General features: G+C 42.8%; 1 protein-coding gene across 1 annotated transcript in view; it reads right to left on the bottom strand.

Annotated features, from left to right (window-relative positions):
* Nucleotides 1-6,289: 6,289 nt before the first annotated feature.
* The window catches only part of LOC146811660 (serine protease 27-like), an 81,177-nt gene continuing 65,949 nt past the window's right edge, over nucleotides 6,290-21,517 (bottom strand). Inside the window, exon 6 of the mRNA XM_085615094.1 lies at nucleotides 6,290-6,886. Within this exon, the coding sequence (XP_085471220.1) occupies nucleotides 6,614-6,886 (273 nt within the window). The 3' untranslated portion in view covers nucleotides 6,290-6,613. The remainder of the gene's footprint in view (nucleotides 6,887-21,517) is intronic.

The raw sequence follows: 21,517 nt of genomic DNA, 5'->3' as shown, positions 1-21,517 counted from the left end.
TTGCAGTGACACTTAAGGTGGCAGATGCAAAGACTGGTGGCTCTCGTATTAAATTCTGAATATGTTCTTCGCTATAGGCGAAGGCATCTTTTTCTGCCATCGCACACTAAGATGGGGGATGACAATGGCTCAAACATACAAAGACGTACTGAACAATTAACAACACGACAGTTTCACAAAAACATCCGATGCAACGCACGGCACATGTATTTCACACCAAAAGTCGCTAAAGCCTCGTGGCCCTTTTTGCCACTCGAACGACCTCGCGGGCCTCTGCCCGCTCCTAAAGCTACTAACCAACACTGGGTCCTGGCTCAAAAAAACTCAGTAGGACTGAGCCCAATTAACCGAAAAAACAGAACATACTGTCCAAACTGAGAATGACTGCACATTTCACTTTGTAACTCCTATCATGAAAAATAAAACATGAGAGGAGGGCTTTATGAATTTCCTTATTACTCAGGAGAATATTTATTATTTATTTGACATTTCTCTCCTATTGTGCGCTTAACAATAATTCATTGCGCGTTTATCTTTTATACAAAACAACACAATACAATACATTTCACAACAAAACATAATGATCTTAATCCCCTGAATGAAAAATACATACCACATTCACTCTTCAAGCATTCATGGCCAATATACTCTTACATACAATACACATGCACTGAACAAAAGAGGTCCTAATGACACCTTTCCTTTTTTTTGGTAGATTGACTCCCGAAAAACTTATAAGTCAAAGTACTTTATCTCTTTTTGGTACAATAAAGGTACAGAAGAACGTTGTTAATAGGAAAATCACAGATAGGTGCAATAAAGGACCAAACTGGTCGACGCGTTTCGAACCCCTATCTTTTTAGGTTCTCTTCAGGACCAACCAATTTCTGTAACAAAAAGACAACAAATCTGTTTTAGGTATTTTAAAACAACTCAGAATTTCTAAAGAACCGCCAGCGTCTAAGCACACCCACCTTCAAAAAGTGCCTCAAAATTGGAGTCTTAACTGTCTGTAATCGATCCAACTTGCCCCAGGGCTGTGGAACACAAATGGAAACCACTTATATTATCGTTTTTCATCCACAGAACAGAAGAGACATACAAAAGACAAACCAAAAGGCTGCTGAACGTATCCGTTTAACTCCCCATTCGAGATCGATCTGTTATCTCTACGGGGTGGCCCAAACACTGAAATGGAAGTTGATTAAAATCAATCGGAGGATGGATGGGTGCTAACAACCACTCAAGTCCAAAATGAATCCAATATTAGCTTACCGGATTCGGGGAAGGCTGCCTTCTTCGCCGGCTAACAATCAAATGCTTAATTTTTCTTTCTAAGAGCGAAAGGAAACACTGGTTGGTAACCTCCTAATAATCTCCAAGGGCTACAGTGAAACACTAGTACGAACCGGGGAAAGGTGCTTACCTAAGTGAGTTCGCTTGCTCGTCTCACGTTGGAATCCCGTGCCGGCATCTGAAAACAAAAGGCGGTAGAAGTCGTCGTAAAAACTGCTCCGCTGGCCAAAACTAAGTTACAAAAGACTGCGTGAAACTTCCTGAAGAGGGAGACGGCTTACCGAGATTCCTCCTCCAGCTTCTCGTAGCTGCATCAGTCCATTGGTAATACTCCTAAGGAGTCTGGGAGTGAGTAACGACTAAATGCTCCCGGGTCAAGGAATCCCGTTGGCTACTGGGAGATGTAGTTTTTCTGTGCCGATAGTTGAAGGAATGGTGGGATATTGAGTTTTTTTGGATGGAATGCTAGTCAATCGCCTTGTCGGTGTCTCTAAGCTTTGTCTGCATTTAAAATACGAAAGACATAGTAAAAGGAGGGCACCCTAAATGGAACATCTTCAAACTAATATGATCTAATCAAACAGAAATAACACCACGAGGTCTTATGCTGTGACCATCGCCATTTAGACCAATGGTCTGAAGATCTCCGCTATTTCATTTAGACCATTAATTGCTGTGTTAAATTTCATGATAAGTAATGCTTCGCGTTGACTTAAATGGCCTTCCAAATCACCCCCGCGGGGGTCTCTCTCAATTTTGGACAGTACTGTCCATTTGAAGTCTTCCTCACTATGTGTCATTGTGACCCAGTGGCTGACTAGTGGGGCATTTTCCACTCGTCGTCGAATCCTCGACTTATGCTGGGTAATGCGTTGCCGCGCCTCCTGGGTAGTCTTCCCGATGTAAAGCTTTGGACATGGGCAGGTAACTGCATAAACAACATTCCTCGTTTTACAGTTTGTGAACGTATTATGTCTCCAATGAATATTGTTAAACGTGAAGACATCTCCTTCTGTAGTTTGCTCACAGCATGTGCAGGTTCCGCATTTGTGGTGTCCTACAATTGGTGGCATATCAAACATACTTCTCAAAGTCGGAGGTTGCTGTTTCGGTAAAGCCGCTCGCACGATATAGTTGGCTATACTTTTCTCTTTTTTGTATGCAAACAAAGGAGGGATGGAAAATTCCTCATGAAGGTCCTTAATCAAATGCCAGTTAGCGAGGATGAGTTTTCGGAGTTGGTGTGTGTTAGGGCAAAATGTTGTGACACAGACTGGTCTCCTGCCCATTTTCTTTGTTCTTTGCTCCAACAATGTTTCCCTTGGTGTCCACCAAGCTCTCTTGAGGGAATGTTTAAGTAATCTTTTGGGGTATCCCCTCGCCAATAGACGATCTCTTAGTTTGTTCGCATGCACAAAATACTCCTCTTTTTTTGTGCAGTTCCTGCGAATCCGCAGGAACTGGCCATATGGTAGGTTTTGTCTCTGACTTCGAGGATGGTTGCTGGTATAATGTAGCGCCTTATTCCTATCCATGGGTTTCCTAAAAAGTGTAGTTTCTAGATGTCCATCTGATACCTCCACTTTAACATCCAAAAATGTGATCGATTCATTTGATGATGCACAGCTGAACTTAATGTCATTTGACCTTTCATTGAGCCAACCAACAAACTCATCGAGTGATCGCTGTGTGCCTGTCCAGATTAGAAAAATGTCGTCAATGTAGCGCATGTATCTGGAGATGTTTGCCAGAAAAGGGTTGTTATTGTATATGAAATTATTTTCATATAGACCCATATATAACACCGCTAATTCTGGGGCAAAGGGACATCCCATAGCCACGCCTCTTGTTTGGAAGAAGAACTGTGAATCAAATGAGAAATAGTTCTTAGACAAGAGTAAAGGGCTTTTGCCTGCTCTCCACCTAGTTGTCTTAGACAGCTGGGTGGAGAGGTTTACACTGCACATGTCAGGCTGGCTGTTAGAAATGGGGGTCTCTATTTGGCAATGGTTTTGCACCTTGTCCAAGTAGGGACCCTTCCTTCTAGTCAGGATAAGGGAGTTACACTCCTAGAATATCCCCTGTTCACCCCCTTGGTAGGTTGGCACGAGCTGGCAGGCTTATCTTAGTGTGTAAAGCATTTGCACATAACCAACAGTAAAACAGTGTAAGCACTACAAAAGGACACCACACCAGTTTAGAAAAATATCCAATATTTTTATTTACCTAAGACAAGACCAAAATGATGAAAATCCACAATACAGTACTTAGAAATCTTCAGTTAACAAAATAAACTTGAAAAACAGTTCCTTGAAGTCGATAGCTCTGTCCGGGGCTATCATGGCGTCGTGAGCAAACAATTCCAAACAGTTCTGGCTAACCGTGGCATCGCGGGCCAGCTACAGTGTCGGAAAGTCCCGCAAAACAGTACCTTTAGAAATGCAGGACGTCGCCAACCTCTTGTTAAGCTTCCGAAAGCACAGCGTCCGCAGGCGTTGGTTCCTGATCCTGAGGTGCAGGAGTCATCGGGCCGTTGAAGTCACACGCGTTGCAGATCGAACTCCTCGCGGTTGAAGTCAGGAGCGCTGGTGTCGGCAGACGGGGGGTATAAAGTGCAAAGTGCAGCAGTGCGGCGCGCGGTGCCCTCAGGTTGTGGTGCGAGCAGCGGCTCGGTGACGGTGTCAGATGGCATCGTCTGTGAGACCAGGGTCATTGTGCAAAGTGATGTGGTGCTCGACGCGGAGCTGGCAGGTTACGGTGCAAGCAGCGGTGGTGTCGCTGCTGAAGCGCTATTGTCGGCTGTTGAACTAGAGTCGTCGGTAGGCCAAGGCTTCAGTGCAGGATGAGGGCGGTGCATCATGTAACTTTACAAGCGGTGCCCTCAAACCATGGTGCAAGCAGCAGCATCGATTTTGTCATAGAGCGACATTGTTGGAGGTACCAAGGAGGCATCATGAAGTGAGGCAGTGCAAAGTGCGGTGCCCACAGGTCGTGGTGTGAGCAGCGGTTCTATGGCGGCATCAGCAGGCATCGTCAGTGAGACCAGGGTCACGGTGCGGCATTCTGGCAGTGCCCTCTGCGGTGCCTTCAGGACACAGAGTCGGCAGCGGCATCGAAGACGACGTTCTGCCATTAGCACAGTCCCCAGTGCTAATGGCAGAAGAGCTTGAAGTCTTTGCTATTCCTGAGATTATTGAACAGGGGGCACACTACTTTAAGCCCTTGGAGAAACTCACAAAAATAGATTGCAGAAAGTTCAAATCCAGGCCTTTCACTGCCCAAGACAGAAGCAGCCACTCACAGCAAACACAGCAAAGCAATTAGCATAGTGGTAGTTTCTTCTCACAGCTTCTTCAGCTCTTCTTCTTGGCAGTCTTCTTGATCCAAAAGAGTTCTAAAGTTCAGGGGTTTGGGCCCCACTTTTTATATCCCAAAATCCTTTGTCCTCTCAGGCAGAGAGTGCCTGTGTCCAGCCAGAACCAGTTCGCCCACTCTGGTGTAGCTTCCTGGCAGGAGGTGGAGACAGCATTGTCAAAGGCAGACCAGACACATTCAGGTGAAAGGAAATCTCCTCCCCCTACTCTAAATGCAGCCTAGATCTATTCAGCCCTTTCCTGACCCACCTAGACTCTCTGGAGCCACTGCTCCTCTCCAGCCCGTGTCATCCAAAACCCAGATAGTCAATCCACAAACCCAGCAGAGGCCCACTGGAGGGCTGAGCAAGAAAATACCTACTTTCTAGAAGTGGTATTTTCAAACACAGAATGTAAAAATCACCTTCACTAAAAGATGCATCTTTAGATTCTGAGTTCACGCATACTAAACTTTATTTCTCCACCTAGTTCCCAGGGCCAGTTATGTTTGTAAGACGTTATAAACAAACTCCCCATTATGTCCTATGGGAACAGGTAGCCTTGCAATAGTGAAAACCGAAAATGGCAGTAATTCACTATCAGGACATACCACACACATCATGGCATGTCCTACCTTTCATATACACTGCACCCTGCCCACTGGGGTACCTTGGGCCTACCTTAGGGGTGACTGACATGTAAGAAAGGAGAAGGTTAGGGCCTGGCAAGTGGGTACACTTGCTAAGTCGATTTGGCAGTCCCAGACTGCACACCGGCTCTGCAATGGCAGGTCAGAGTTACATTTACAGGCTGTTTGTGTGGGAGGCACTATCCAGTGCTGCAGCCCATTAACAGCATTTGATTTGGCATGCTCAGTGCACTTTAATAGAGACTGACAAGTAAATCAAATATGCCAATCATGGAAACACCAATTCATAACACGATTTACAGACAGGAGCACTTGCACCTTTACACTGATCAGCAGTGAGAAAGTGCGCAGAGACACTAAGCCAGCAAAAACAGAGTCAAACCGGGAGGTCAGAAAGCAAAAACTCAGGAGAAATATGCCAAAAGATGCCAAGTCTAATACTGGCCATCGTAAGACAGCTGGCCAAAGTGACATATGCTGTGTAAACTGGTAGAGTGAGCACCACTCCCCTCCCACAGTCAGTAGCGTGAGCAGCAGTGGTCCTGCCTCGAACACGGCTCGGGCTAAGCAAAGGGAAAAATAAAATGGTAATGAATTTGTTTTATTTCCATTATATTTTTCACCTTTTACGGCACTGGCAGCAGAGGGGCAACACTCCTCTGCCCTAATGGAGGGGCCACTACTGGACACACTTAAGGCTAAGAGCTTCTGGACAAGCACAGAAGTTAGGAATGGCTGTTAATTCTGCTTCAGTGGTGAATACAGAGCAGAAGCAGAGCAAGATCTCTGAGTATGGCAGGCGGTCTACTGGGCAGAAAGTGGCTTTAGCTAAGCCTTTTGCTAAATGAATGCACCTTGGGGTTGCCTTCCATCCTATAACTGTACTGCACATACACGTTAAACACTCTCTTTCATAGCCTCGAGTCCCTTTGTGGTTAGGACCAACCGAGAGTGCTACATCTCAGCAGATACATGTGATTGGAGACAGAGGCACTTTCAAAATATTACTTTATTGATAAGAGAAGATAATCCACAATTATTTTTGCGTTGTCTTCCAGTAGGTAAGCACACCCTTTTTCTTCACCGGGGAAGGTGTACTAAACAGGTGAGACTTTTCCTCGGCATGGAATACCTGGTATGGGGTGTTCCTTCATGGACGAACTTGAAGTATTGGTGCTGACCAGAATAATCTTGTTGGGAATGGCTTGAAATTCTGCTTCAGTGGTTATTACAGAGCAGAAACAGAGCATGATGGAACTCCACTAGGCTGCTAACTGTAAGTGGTCAGTAAGGACAATCCTGAGCAGCTCATGTGTTAGGTTACATTCCAGAAGGCTAGGAAGAGTATGGCAAGTGTCAATGTAGGGGGGATGTTGCCTGGATGGCCATTGCGTCCATAGGACAGGGTGATATTTACCAATCCAAATTTAAATTTTGGCACTTGTTCTTTAATCCAATGACTGTAGGAAGTAACTAAAGTGTAGATGCCGGGGCGATAGGGTAAGGCACATCCGACTCCCCAGCTCACAATGCCTGCCTGGAACCAGGTGTTGTTTATGTTGCACACCAGAGGGCCTCCAGAATCTCCCTAGAATAGAAATATAGAGTCATTAGATATGTATTGCGACAGTCCTAGCATGGACACCCAAGTCCTATGATGGTTTGACACAAGTATTGATTATCACATTGTACCCGCTTTAAGTAGCCAATTATGAGTTGCAAGCTAATGGAGCGGTGGTAAAACAACACCCAAGAATACCATCATCATGTCGCTTTAACCTGTATTAATGAGATTGAGACACACAAATTTAGAATATCTTCCAGTCCTGGAATTACAGGGCTGTTACTAGCTTGATATTTCCCCCAATGTTTGACCAAAAACTCAGCAGACAAAATGCTGGGGTGAAAAACTCCCAAACCACTAGCAATCTTTCTATGGAATTTATAATCCTAATTCAACCGATAACTTCTGTTGTTGGCTGAATCTGAATTGAAGACTAGTTCCTGACTGATCTCTAAGCGGTTAAACAAGATAGGGGTTCTTACGCCACTAAAGCACCCCTTATTGTGCATATGCAGATACATCATTGTCCTAATGCATCATAGCACAACATTTTTTGGAACTCCTTGTCAATGTACAAAATAGGTATTTCGAGGTGGTTGGCAACATTGAATGCACATTGGCAGTATCAAAGTCAGCCGACATTGATGTTGTTTAGGAGTCACCAGGGGTTGCAGCTGTGACCCATGGCTTGCCACATGCAACCCCTGGACCTGCCTTTGCGACCCCTGTCCTTAGTAGTGGCAAAGACAATGCCAAGACAGAAGGTAAACAGTGCTGTGATGTGCGAAGTTTACTTTTTGCAACTCCTATAGCTATCCTAGGGTTTAAACTCTTTGTTATGTAAAATAAATACCTTTGATTTGATTTGACCTACAACAATGCAATGTATACTCTCCCAAATACAAGGTACACATGAAATACAAAAATACATTTTATAAACAAGATGCTGCCTATTTTTATTACTGTGACCATATGGAAAATTATGTGTTGGAACAAAAAAAAAATATCTCTGTTCTTTTACTGAGGTGTTAACAATGGTAAGGAATAATTTAAGTCAATATCACAGTTCACATTCAGTAAATGGCCTGCATAAAATAATACACGAGAACACCATCACTATTGTCTTTTTTTTAACATAGTTTTGTTTGTCTTCTTGTAAGTTACCGGTACATTTTATGCTTTGGGGATAGACGAGGGAAACGATTAAATCATGACAGTGTTATAAATAATTTGACTTCTTAATGTTGTTTTGTGTTTATGTAGTCTCCTCTTCCTACAAACACTTCATTTTGCACAGAATAAAAACATAAATATGTAATGTTCCTATCTTGTCAGCACACTATTTAAAAAATAGTTAGTGTGCAAAATTATTATTTATTTGTTAGTAACTGTTGTGTTATTCTATAGTGCTTAACTTGAGCAATGTTAGTTACTGTGGTGCCAACTGGATTAATATCATGTAACATCACTTTCAGGAGCATTCAGAGTCAAAGGTTATACTGTCACTGATCAATGGTCACATGTCACTTCCTTTGAAGTCCTTGGGTTAATGCGTGGTTATGTGAAGTCGCTTCTGCAACCCCAGTTGTTTTGTTGAATCAGCGCCCATGCCAGGCGACATAATATCAAGAAAAGCATATAGAAGTTCAGTTTTGGTACGCAGGGTGAGAATACCCACTATTGCATTGAGCAGCACAAAATAACAGGAAACAACGTGTGACTGCATGCCTAATTTGCAGAGTTGTTTCCCATCAATCTATAGTGAAATAGACTTATTTGTTCACAATTCTTAAGGTGCATTCACATGACATTTGACCTCATGATATACTAAAATATGGTTTTAATTGACTTTTGGCCCTAGCAGTAGCTTAAGAAGTGCCTCACGCAGATTTTGAACTTGATAACATCAGAGGAAATGAGAAATCAAAATAGATAAAAATTCTGCAAATAAGGAAAAAATTGAAAAAAGAGGTCCACAAAATCTTGCTGGTTCTGAAAATTTGCAATTTTAATTACCAAACATAAGGGTAATTGTGCCTGATATTGGAGTTAATACCACCTTGCACCAGGGGCCAAGCCTTAGTTCATCACTTGTTACATGAAGTTACCTTGTGTACAATTGTGGCTAAATTGTTAACCAAGGAATAGCTACCATGGGTAACAAGATGTCACTGGCCTTAGACTAACCTCAACATTTCTTCCTCCCAGACACACACAAACTACCTGCAGAATTAGTGATTTTCGAGAAGATGGTGCTTAGAGATATAAATGTTTATGGCAACAAATGGAACTATGTTCACTGCAACGCCCCTGAAGAGGAAAACATCGCTTGAAAATCTCTAAGAAACAACACTGAGATTTTAGTAAAACCAGCAGACAAAGGGGGTGGAATTGTGATTCTGAATATGACTGACTACTGTGACTACATCTATATACAACTATAAGAAGCAAATTACTGCCTAAATATTGACTGTAACCCGACCAAAGACATATAAGCCACAATCCATAATATTAGCAGGAAAGGACTGGATCTAGAATTTTTGGGTCAATATGAATTTGAGTATCTGAAAAGACCTAATCCATGCATCCCTGTTTTCTACACATTGCCCAAGGTCCAAAATATCAAGAACTCCCCACGATAGACTTATAGTCTCCAAATGTGGTTGGTTCTAGAACCGCTTTGTAAGTATATTGACCTTTTCAGTAAAGCACGAAGGCCCATATTAGAGACAGCATGGATTTTATCAACACCATTGAAGGTACACCCTTTGATGAATCTATAGATATTTTTGTCACTATGGACATTCAAGCACTTTACACCAATATTTCACAACAAGAGGCTCTCAGGGTTGTCTCAGAAACACTAGATTGGAGACCACAACCTTGCCAGGATCCTACGTGGTTCATAGTGTTACTCACAGAAATAGCCCTCAACTAAAATTATTTCCTTTTTGGCAACAATTTTTACTTTCAAAGGAAGGGTGTTACTATGGGGGATGGGTTTGGGCCAGACCTAGCAAATCTCTTTATGACGGACTATGAGGCACAACATATATTTGCCAACAATCTGTACAATGATAACACCACAAAATGGACTATTTATATTGATGGCGTTTTCCTATTATGGAACGGTCCCATCTCCAGACTAAATGAATATCACAATTGGACGTTTAGTGACATCCAATTCACGATGAACCATGACATGCAAACAATTTCATTCTCACCTCTGAAGGTCCTATCAGACAACAAACCGTATACATCTCTAATCAGGAAGCCCACAGACAGAGGTTCTCTCTTACAATACAGGAGACACCACCCCCAAAATCTAAGAGAAAATCTTCCTTTTGGACTATTTCTCAAGATCAGATGGAGTTGTTTCCGTAAGGAGGATTATTTTATGGAATCTGACACCTTACTTGCAGGGCTACCTTAAAAGATTGGCCAAACAAGCCTGTAGTAGGGCTTGGTACTACCAAGAGAGGATCTCCTGGTACACTGAGCCAGAACAGAAAAAGTGGATCACTTGATTTGTGTAAATACTTTTCAGCACGGTAAGTAATGAAGTCAAAGTCATTGTCAAGAAACATTAGAATTTTATTAAAACCACAATACTGCAACCAGATAGACCTATGTTTGTTTTCAAGAAGGGACCCAATAACAAAGATTTGATAACCAGGGCAGCACTCCCCAAATCCCCTACACTGACATCACAGTGTGGTTACCCCCTGTTGCATGTCATTACAAATTTGGGCATCGTATAGCCTGCAATTATTGCAAGGACACAAAGGAGTTTGTTTATGATGACACATGGTTTGTTCTGAGATCATCAATGACAAATTGTAACTCTGATAATGTGGTTTATGCCATTGGTGTATGCCATATGGCCTACATTGGCCACACAACAAGGTGAAGAGTTGTATATTACAACACAGGAGTCAAATAAAATGTAATGTGGTGGGGTCCCCCTTGACTGAACATTTCCAGGAGCAACAGCACACAACAGAGGATATCTATTGGCAAGTGATTGAACTGATAGCACCGAACCCAAGAGGTGGCAATACGACACACATCTTGATGAACGGAGAATTGAGGTGGATTCAATATCAAATTAACTGAACAGCCTTGAGGATTGGAGACAGGCCACCACTTTCTAACCTTCATATTATATGAATTGCTGTTTTCCCTATGTACAGGATGAATGATCCTATGGCTATGTAATGTAAATGCTTACAAACAATGCATGTTATTAGTATTTAGTTTCACTTCTTAGATATCTGTGTGCTACCCGGTCTGGGCTGTCTTTGATATGTTTAAGGTCCCCCTGTGTTTTGGTATCTACAATTTGATGCACAATAGGATCTCCATTGTTGGGTGGTGATCCATGGTCCACTTCATTCCTTCAGTTTAGTTGTCTACTATGACATTTAAAAAAATCATTTTTTCTAAGCCCTTTTCAAGCTATAACCTTGTGGTATTTCCTTATGCGCCTTATCTACAGAAGGGTCTTTTGCAGGGTTACTCAGTCATTTCTGTAGTGGATTTAAAATAATGACCTTTTTATTCAATCACTTTTTTGTAATTAATGCTTGTTCCTTTTTTAAGAACCTACACTAAAGTATTCACTCGGGTGCAGGAACACTTTAATTCACTCCTTCCCCTTGTTTTACGGCCCCGTTTGTGAGCCACTTAGTCTGATGAATCTCCAATTGCACACTACATGAGACACAGACTAGTAAGAGACACACGACTGCGCGCTGCCTGTGCATTCACACACAGCGACTACAGAGTCCAACACTGATGTAAGTATGGATCCACTGCATCATAACACACCTTTTCAATTCTGTTTTCTGTGAGATGGCCTGCGCACATCCAGTGTTTGTTCTTCCTCAGACATATCCAAGGAGCTTATTTTGCATACTTGACAGTGGGTATGTTGTTCCCACTTTACACTGCCTGCCGTATCTTTTGTTTTTACACTGCGCTGTGGTGTTTTCTTTTATCCAAGCACACTGCCCATGCCTGAGCTCTCACATTTTTACCCAGTAGGGGTATCTCCCTCACTTATTTGTCCTCCATGGGTTAACACTGACTTGTACACCTACTTGTCAGATGTGCGAGTTATTATCTAATGCAATGCTTTTGACTACTCCCTGATGGCAGCCTCTTTCGTATTATTGTTTTAGATCGGTGTGCGTATTTGATGGAGCAAGGTTTCATATAAAAAGAAACTTTCTCGTATGCAATCCTCTCGAATAACCTGTAACATTATAACCAACATGTTTGTGAGTACTAACGTTGCACCACATTTTACATATTGTATCTAGGCGAAGCTTTTCTATGTATTTTACTAACCAGTAGCCCGAGTGTCCTTAAAATGGCCGCCAAAAATGCAGGAACTCTTCTGCACATACGTCTACTGCATCTACGTAGTATGACATCTCCTGTCGCTTGGTGGGAAATCTTTGCAGCTGCGCAATAGCTTTTAACATAGCTGCTCGAAAACCTCGCATTAACGCACATGCTGTGCTGAAAGTAACCTATGCAAATTTTACTAAGCCATTAATGCAAAAGATATATTAAGTTAATGGGGTTAGAGTAGAAGTAAGTGGTATACAGTGAATTCATTTAATTCTGTATTCTAACATGTTCTTCTCTGACTTTATTAATAGCTCGTATTTGGACCTTGGAGGGTGACCAACGTCCCTGTTCCTTCGCGGAAACTATGCATGCGTGCTATATCCTTGTCCTGAGACCAATGAAGTCATTGAATGGCTGCCAAACCATGTGCCCAGCAAGGACATGGGAAGATCAACTTTTGAACCTATGAGCGGAAGAAGCTGAAACATTGTACTACAGATTTATCGATCCACATATGAAATGCTTGTGGGAATAAAGCTTGTGGGTATTAAAATTAAGGGGCGTGGAATTAGACAATAGAACTAAAGAAAGTTATTACACTTAGTATGGTGTGATGCCCTCACCCACTGCTTGGCCCAATCAAGTTGAGGGGTGTACATTGAATTGAAACATTTGGGGGTGGATCATACACTCAAATTGGTATAACAGAGGTAGGTTTTAGTTAGTTAGACACACTTGACCCACTTGATGCCGATGCTATGCTGAGATGCTGCCCGATTTTGCTATAATCTGACTGAAGAATCCAACACTAGGGAAGAATCGCGGAACAACTGAGGATGCACATCTAGGAAGGGGTCCGGACGGGCCCGAGCGAGTAGCACCAGAGAGGGTTGTAACGCTGGAGTTACACTAGAAGAGATCACCTTCCCGATCCTGAACCTGTCCTGAATCCTTGATACTCTGATGTCTAGGTCCTCACATCATTCTAGGTAAATATAGCTCTGTGGGGTTATGCTCCGTATTTGCTCTTTGTTCTTTTCTCTCCTCAGGTACTGTCCTCACAAAGATTCTTGCTGAATTGAATTTAATCTAATTGTATTTTCTTTCCTGATGGAGATTTTGGTGTATCTGTGTCTAATTTGACCTGACTTACAAAATTATTAATTCAGATAAATCTTTAAAACTCCTACAGTGTCTGTGGTTCTTTAAATTAAAAGTTAAATGTGTTATTATTTCCTCCCTCTTCTAATCTACAACTAGATGTATCGACAAAGTACATTTACTTAGGAGACAGGGATGGTAAGAATACTAGTGTAAAGGTTCTCTAAGGTAAATCAAAATTGATGACCAGCATATATTTGCTAGCTCATTGAATGTATGAATGTATATGGGACCAAATGTTGTGTGTATGCATGTTTAGAGCTGGTAAACTCCGCTGCATCAAATTCTGTTTCACTCAGATTTGCTACATTACATTCATCTAAGGAAGAGGTAAATATACCTCAATGCATGTTATTATCCCTGATTTGTCGAATATTGTGATTTATAAGTCAACATGAACACATCATATGTTCCCCCTTATCATTAGTTTTTATGATTTTTTTGTAGCCGTCTTTTTTTTAATGTCCTGATGAATACTCTGACCAAATTGAAACTTTGGGGTCGAAACATTGACGTGTTTATTATTGACTTTAATGAAGGATTGCGATAGGCAGGATCCTGAATCCAGGGCCCCCCACATTAAGAATTGTTGCATTTTCAAGTCAACACTTATTGTGTTTTTGTATATGTATCACTGCCTACTGCCACTGTGCCGTCCACAAAGAGCACCTACTTGTGATGCAGTAACTGTCTGTTGAGACATTCATACCACATGTAAATGTTTATACCCTATGTATGCACATTCTTGTGTTCACAAATATATGGGTATTCATTAAACAGCTGGTCCTTTTCTATCTGTTTGAGACCACTTGTATTGCCTATACCTAGGAAGCAACAGCTTCTTTAGCTTCCCCCAAGGGAAACATTTTGTATGTAAACTACACTTTTAACTGCAGCAGAGGGAAGAGTAACACCAACCCAACTTGGCTCCAGGTATGCCGGCTAGAAAGGTTCACAGATGAAGAGATGAGTTGGCAAAGAGTTAGCCCTCTTGCTGTAGCCTCCTGGGTGTTACCACAGAAATGGTTCCTTGATAGTTAGCTATGGCGCTACAAAAAGACCTCGGCTGGGCAGATGTGCACTCCAAGTCCATCTTCCATGTTAACCTCGCAGTCAATTTCATCAGTAATTAGGCCTCTGTGGTGACTTATTTGGTTCCCTTTCTCTTTGTCACCTGAGCAGCCTAATTTCAAAGGGCATTTAACTAATGCACAATCACCTACTTTTCGAATAGCTTCTCTCCCCTCCACATGATGATTAGTTTTCTGCATTGAGAATCCAGCAACCCTCCTAGGTGGGATACTGGCTCCATAATGTGGTGGCTGGTATGCCCGCACATTCTGCAAATCAGGATGGTGGATGACACAATCTATGTGCAGGTGTAGGGACTAAGCTGAAGTGGCATAGAGCTGGTTCCATATCATATCCCAGCTTTGCTCACTTTTCTAGGAGATTGCATCCAGCACTCCACCCATGCATTGACCTTCTTCCAGCATGATGTGATGTATCAGTGATGAATGCACCTTTTTACCAGAAAGAATTAGAACTCTCACCCTCAGAATGATGGGCACTTGTCAGTCTTGTGGTCTGTCTGTCTGCACACCATGTGTCACCAAAATCTCTTCTGGCTTTGGCAGGAAATGCATTGGTGGCCATCGTGGTGGCAAAATACATTTTTTGAAGAGCAAGTGGAATTGTCAATGACCACTGAAATATTTCCCATTGAACGACAAGTAGCAAGAAATAGGGAGAAGTCAGCACTAACTCAGTACCAAGTTTGGGCAATCAGGTGTTTAGTCCTATCCATCAGAAGCTATATTTAATGTTATTGCATATGGTGGCATGTGTCAGGATATATGTTCAAGTTGAAAATGGATGAGATCCCAGCCAGTCCCTCTGGCATGGGGTTTTAAATTATCTCTCACTCTGCAGACATGCAAAGCAGAACCTTTGCTACAGTAATGTAATGTTCCTCAATGTTTGTGAGGCTACAGCTAGTGGTACCACTCATTAAAATCTATCTCTTAGTACATTGAGCCCCATTGAGATCCACCAGGATTTCATACCACCTACCTGAACAGTAGCATCTCCTTCCACCCACCACCCAGACACCTCTAGTCTGCAGGACTGCTAATCACATACATCCCATACATACACAGACCCAGATCAGGAGGACAGTATGCCCTCATATTGTTTCTAAAGCATACAACAGCCTACCACTCCACATCAGAGCCTCCTCTCATCGTGATGCACAGACCTGCCTGTGGCTATTCCAGTTGCTAAAGCCCCTCTCCTTTGTTATAGGCCCTTGCCTACAGCTCAAGCCAATAAGTAGAGATCGGGGGCTTCAACAACCAGTACAGCCCTTGACAACAGCCTGTAGGGCTATATCATAAATGTCTTAGACTCATGTGAACTTGAGGTAAATGTGCTCACAACAGGATAAGGCACCCAACACAGTGACCTTCCTACATTTGGGTGGGAAACAATATAGAGGAAAGCACTGATGAAGAAGCAAATTACACAAGATACCTAGTCACCAAAGTGAAGGCCTTACATTCTTTGCATCTTTTCTTTCAGGCCTGGTTGGTGGCCAGGTACTGATCTTTGGGTCTCGCACCTCCAGACTTGCAGCATATTTAGAATATTTTGTTGAGTATAGTGATTCAAAGTAATGGATAGATGTAAAATCTTTCAGATGTCACTTTTAGAAGTTGAAGATGCATTCAAACTGATCACAGCAGAGTTGTTTTGAGCATCTTTTCCAGTTTTAAATCCCAAAATTTGAGCTGCAACTTGAGCTGTAAAGTTACAAGATAACTCATGTCATGAAGCACACCATATTACAGTCCTAAGAGGTCCCTTAACAGGCTAGTTCTGGGAGACATTGCATTGATTCATTTCAACAGAACCAGTCAGAATAACACACCTGAGAAAGATTTGTAACTAGGAAACCCTGGACTGGAACTTGCTTTAAATGACACAGAGACATCTAACAACCTGCCTCTTGGTGCAAATGGTCCTGAATTAACCATGAGGAATGCAGATGACATCTGGAAAAGAAAGCTGTAGAGACCTTGATTAAATCGGATTGAATATTCCCATTTCCTATCGCTCCTTGTTCCACAGGTTTAAAGGCGTTTCTCTTCAAAGCAAGCACACAGCATGACAAAGTGTTGCACGCTTCAGCTGCTGCCTTTAAAAGTACTTATTTTTCAACAAACCGCGGCCTCTTTGTTGATACCATTGCAGCTTCCTGTGGCCACTGCTATGACATGCTCAGGGAGGCTCCCGTTCAAAGCCTTCATTCCTTGCAGTCTGGGTGGCAGGAAACCCCCTGGATGCTCTGGGCGATTTCAAATGATTTTATTATTAGGGTTAAGAGGGCATTTGATGTGTTTGAGGTTCCACAACCATAGAAGCCACTTAGCAAGCGCTTCCCACATGTTTTTTGTGATGGAGGGATATTATTGTGTTCGTTGGAGGAAGCCACTGCTCTTAACCACTCTGAAGTCTATACGTGGGATAAAAATACAATCCAGTAGGTCTCGCTTTTGCTGGAGTTGCGAGATCTGCTGCAGAGTCATCTACGGGACACTGTTCTTAACCTTGAAGTGTTGTTGAGGATGCAGTCGCCATGCACATGGAGCCAAAGCAGGAAGCAATTAAAATGGCCGCTGTGCTAAAATATAAAGCTCGGCACCTGTGCCATGGTGATATAAAAAAAGAATACTGGAAAGGTAAGAGGTACGTATGTAATGAATATAGCCTCAATCAGTGCTATATTTACGCCAATATCCAGCCGGATAGAGGCACTTTTAATATATACAATAATTAACAATGGAACATAAAATGCAAGTCAAATAACAGTGGGATACAAGCCTGTATCCGAAGACCTACATATCAGACAAACGGTAAAGTACAAAAGGCTCAGGCAGTTTGTGGTTGTTTCAATCAATGAATACTTAAATGGCAAAACAACTAATATGCAAAAGGTCACCTTCACACAAAATTATGTACAAGAAATACTGTGTGTAAGGTTGACAACTGTGTTGACGGCATTTCGATCCTTATCAAGAGGGTATCGGATCATCATCAGGACTAACGAATAAAGTGCCTGTAAACAATTGCCTAAGATTTCACTAAATAATGTGCATCATAGATACAGAAAGGAAAAAAGGGGGAAAAAAAGGGGAGAGAAATGCATATTGTGGAGTCAGTCGAAGAATTTGACAAGGACCAATTTACGCTAAACAGATTGTAATTAGAGCAGAGATAAGTGTCAGTTACGTGTGAACTCAAAAAGAACGGTGAAAATAAAAGGCGTAACACGAATGTTCAAGGTGCGGAGTGGTAAGGATGTGAAGATGCGAAATGCAGACGAAAAGTGGAGTGAGCGCGTTGGCCATGCATTATTGAGTGAATCAGTAAATGGCCGGGTGGGTCGATCCTGCGTGCAAGCGGTAGGCAGGGTGACATAGGTATTCAGAAATATTACCTCTGAGGGCGGCCCGATGGTCGTGGGCTTGGGAGAGACCCTCACGTAAATAAGAGATTGTGACCTGGGGATGAGAAAAGGGGTTCTCGATGGGTGAAAAGGGCGACGGGGCGAGTGAGATGGAGAGAGTCTCGCTCAGGCTTACCTAGTCAGGTTCAAGGCGGTTGCGAAAGAGAAGTATTGTGGGGACACGGGTTCGCTTAAGTCTTTTATTTGTAGCGAAAATATTTTATAAAATTCCACTGGAATATTGTCATCTCCAGTGGCCTTACCATCGGGGAGGCTAGCCAAAGCAGTTGCAATTTCCTCCCAGACAGGAGAGATTTCCATTTGAATGCTACTCTCTCTATCAAGTTCAGCTACCGGAATAGCGTCTAAGTAGATATTAATCTCGGATTCTCTAGATTCGCTAAACTTGGTAATTTCTTCTGTGTATAATTTTTCATAGAAGGCTCTGAAAGACTCCTCTTTTTACAGGATCGTTAGTTATCCCTTCAGAGGCAGTTTGAATAGAAGAGATTAAATTAGCGGTGACCCGTGGACTGGTGGAAATGGCCAATTGATGCCCAATAAGTTTGCTGCATTCATAGAGCCTTTCACGAGCCGAGGCCCATTTCGCAGCAGTTCTTTCTGCTAATATGGTCCCCATTTCTGCTTTAGCGACCGATATGTTGGTCTGCGCTTCCTCAATTCTAGAGCCCAGCTGGACGCCTATGGCCCTTATTAATTTTCTTTCAGCTTCTATCATTTGGTTAAGTAGGGAATCAGCCTGTATTTTCTCCTTTTTATTCCTTCTAATGGAAAATCTAAGCATCTCTCCCCTTATACCTGCTTTTAGTGTGTCCCAGACAACCATTACCGGGGCTGACCCGGAGTTAATCTCTAAAAATTCCTGTATCCATTTTTTCATATATTCTCGGTATTCATTATCGTACAGGGGGGTTTTTCAAAGGTCCAATTAGAGCTTGACCTACTATTTACCAGTCCCGCTATGTTGATAATAAGAGGGTTATGATCTGATAAAAGACGAGGAGCGGTATCAATAGCAGTCATACACCAGGGATGCAGAAACTAAAAAGTAGTCCAACTGAGCAAATGACAGATGAGGAGCGGAGAAGAAGGTATACCCATCCTGGCTGGGTTTCGTCTTGGCCCACACATCTTTCAGGCCATGAGTCTGGATCAAATTTAATGCAGCCTGAAAAACCTTAGGTTTTCCGCCCCTAGAGACCCAGGACCCATCTGAAAGCCAGGTGCTAGGGATATTTAAATTTAAATCGCCGCACAGTATAATTGGTAATGGCCAATGTGCCAGTTCCTCATTCACACCATGAATTACCCCTGGATCGTCGAGATTACTTCCATAAACGGAGCAGATTGTAAAACCAGAATTATTCAACGGAGAGGAGATAGAGCATCCTGCGATCACCCACCGCCCTAGTGAGTCAGATTTTACCTGGTTGACAACTAGGGGCAATCTTTTTGAGACCAAAATCCCGACTCCTTTAACCCTGGCACCTTGAGAGGTCGCTCCAATAACCTTATAGCCCAAAGTATTCAACAAGGATTTCTGGGCTCCTTCAACATATGTCTCCTGTAAGCAGACCAAATCTGCCCCCATTGTTCGCAAGATTTGAGCAGTTTTATGCCTTTTCGAGGGATCATTTAAACCGCAAATATTGAGCGAAACAATTCTAAGTTTATTTAACATATTAATTGTTAATGACTAGAGTCTAAATGCCTTAACCCGGTAGCTTCATCAATAAACATCGTCATCATCATCCTACCAACATCTATCAACATCCCAACACAAATTAAATAGCCTCCGGACACCCCACCGACCACCCCCTCCCCCTCAACCCTCCCAACCCCCCTTCCCCGCACCCACCATACAATCCCCTTATTGTCACCACCCCTCGTAATTCCTGACAGTTTCCTGTGATCGTTCCAAAATTTGCCAGCAAGGAAAAAATGTAAGCCAGTCCAACAATACAACTGCCACTACTTGCAATCCAGACCCCCTACCATTACCCCCACCCCTCCGAAAAAATAAGAAGTCAGGACAAACCTGAATGATGGTTAGCATGCGTGAACTCCTATCACCAAACCACACCTGGTCACAATAATTAGGCGACAACCCCCTCCCTTTTTTCTTTTTTTCTTTTCCCCCCTCCTATCCCTTTTCTTCTCTCGCCCCCTCCCCACAATATTCATACCTTTCCCCCTTATGGGGCGACCAACAAAACCAATCAATCAGAAGCCGTGATCCCCTAAAAGATAGAAGGTAGAAAAGTGTAACGTTTTGTGCAAGACATAAAGTGTCTATATCAGTTATGCGACGAGAGAAAAAAAAATGTTTAGTTCATTTTCTTTCTTCCCACAATGTCCTTCAGATATTCCCCAGCTTTAATCTCAGATAAGAAGATCCGCGTGGTGTCTTCAAACATAACTTTTAGCCTGGCCGGGTTCATAAGGTACACTTGAGCACCTTGCTGTTGGAAGGGTGTAATTAGTTGGCGTAACCTCCACCTGCGTTCAACTGTAGCGTGGCCAAAATCAGGCTTAGCGAAAAAATGTATTCCGTTAACTTCCTTTTGAGAGTTTGGTCTAACTTGATCGTATACCAGCTGCCTCAGCAGGAAATTTCCAAAAACAAACAGGAACACCCTAGGTTTATCAGTTCCAGGACGGCTGCCATCTCTTCGAGATTTTAAGTTAAACGGAAAGCGGTGTGCCCTTTGGATCTCTTGATCCCAGTTCCAGGCAGTCTCTATTGGAAAAGCAGCACAAAGTAATTTAACAATGTACCCTCTGGGGTCCTCACCCTCGACCCCTTCTGGAATCCCCAAAAGCCTTAGATTGTTTCCCCGCAGTCTATTTTCTTGCTCCTCCAGCTTGGACATCAGGTCAGTAAGGCATGCCGCGTGAGAGGAGCCTTGTTCCTTGACGTTAGTCATGTCAGATTCCAGAGACTCTGTCCGGGCCTCAACCATTGCAACTTGATCGCCGATATCCGTGCAGATCTTATTTAATTTCCGAATCCCTCCCTCAGCTTTTTTGAGGCCCCCTCAGCGGCAAGGCTGTCTGATCTTGCTTCGTCTTGAAATTTCTTAATAGACTCTAGAATAGAGGCCAGGGAAGGTTCGGCCAGACTACCAGTGATTGAGTGTGGGGTCTCTCCAGTTTCCTCGGGCTGTGGGTTGGGGGTGTCCCCCAGAGGAAATGACCCATGTGAGTCTGAGTAATCCCATTTCAGCTTACTCCGTGCTCTACTCCTAGCTTTCTTTTTTTGTTGGATGGTTCTAGATGTTGGATCAGATTAATTGCCATCTTCTTTGCTGCTCTCAGAGGAACTGGCCAAAACATCTTCATTCTCAGTGTCGGACAGTGACCCATCTGAGACAGAAAAAAAAATTCTGGTAGCTAAGTCAGGAGTTTGTAGACCAGGGCGGCTTCTTTCCTTAGGAGTAGGGATTCTTACTGCGCTGGTAGCTGAGTCTGGGATGAGGGTATGATTTAGTGCCTCTGTACTGGCTGGGACGCCTTTTGAGACCGTAGGCTTTAACAAACTCTCCCCCGACCCCGTGCCCCTGATTTTCCTGGTATTCCTAATATTATCTAACACGCTCAAAGATGGT

The sequence above is a fragment of the Triturus cristatus genome, chromosome 7, assembly GCF_964204655.1.
Source record: "Triturus cristatus chromosome 7, aTriCri1.1, whole genome shotgun sequence".
NCBI lineage: Eukaryota > Metazoa > Chordata > Amphibia > Caudata > Salamandridae > Triturus > Triturus cristatus.
This window is presented reverse-complemented; position numbering and strand designations above follow the sequence as displayed.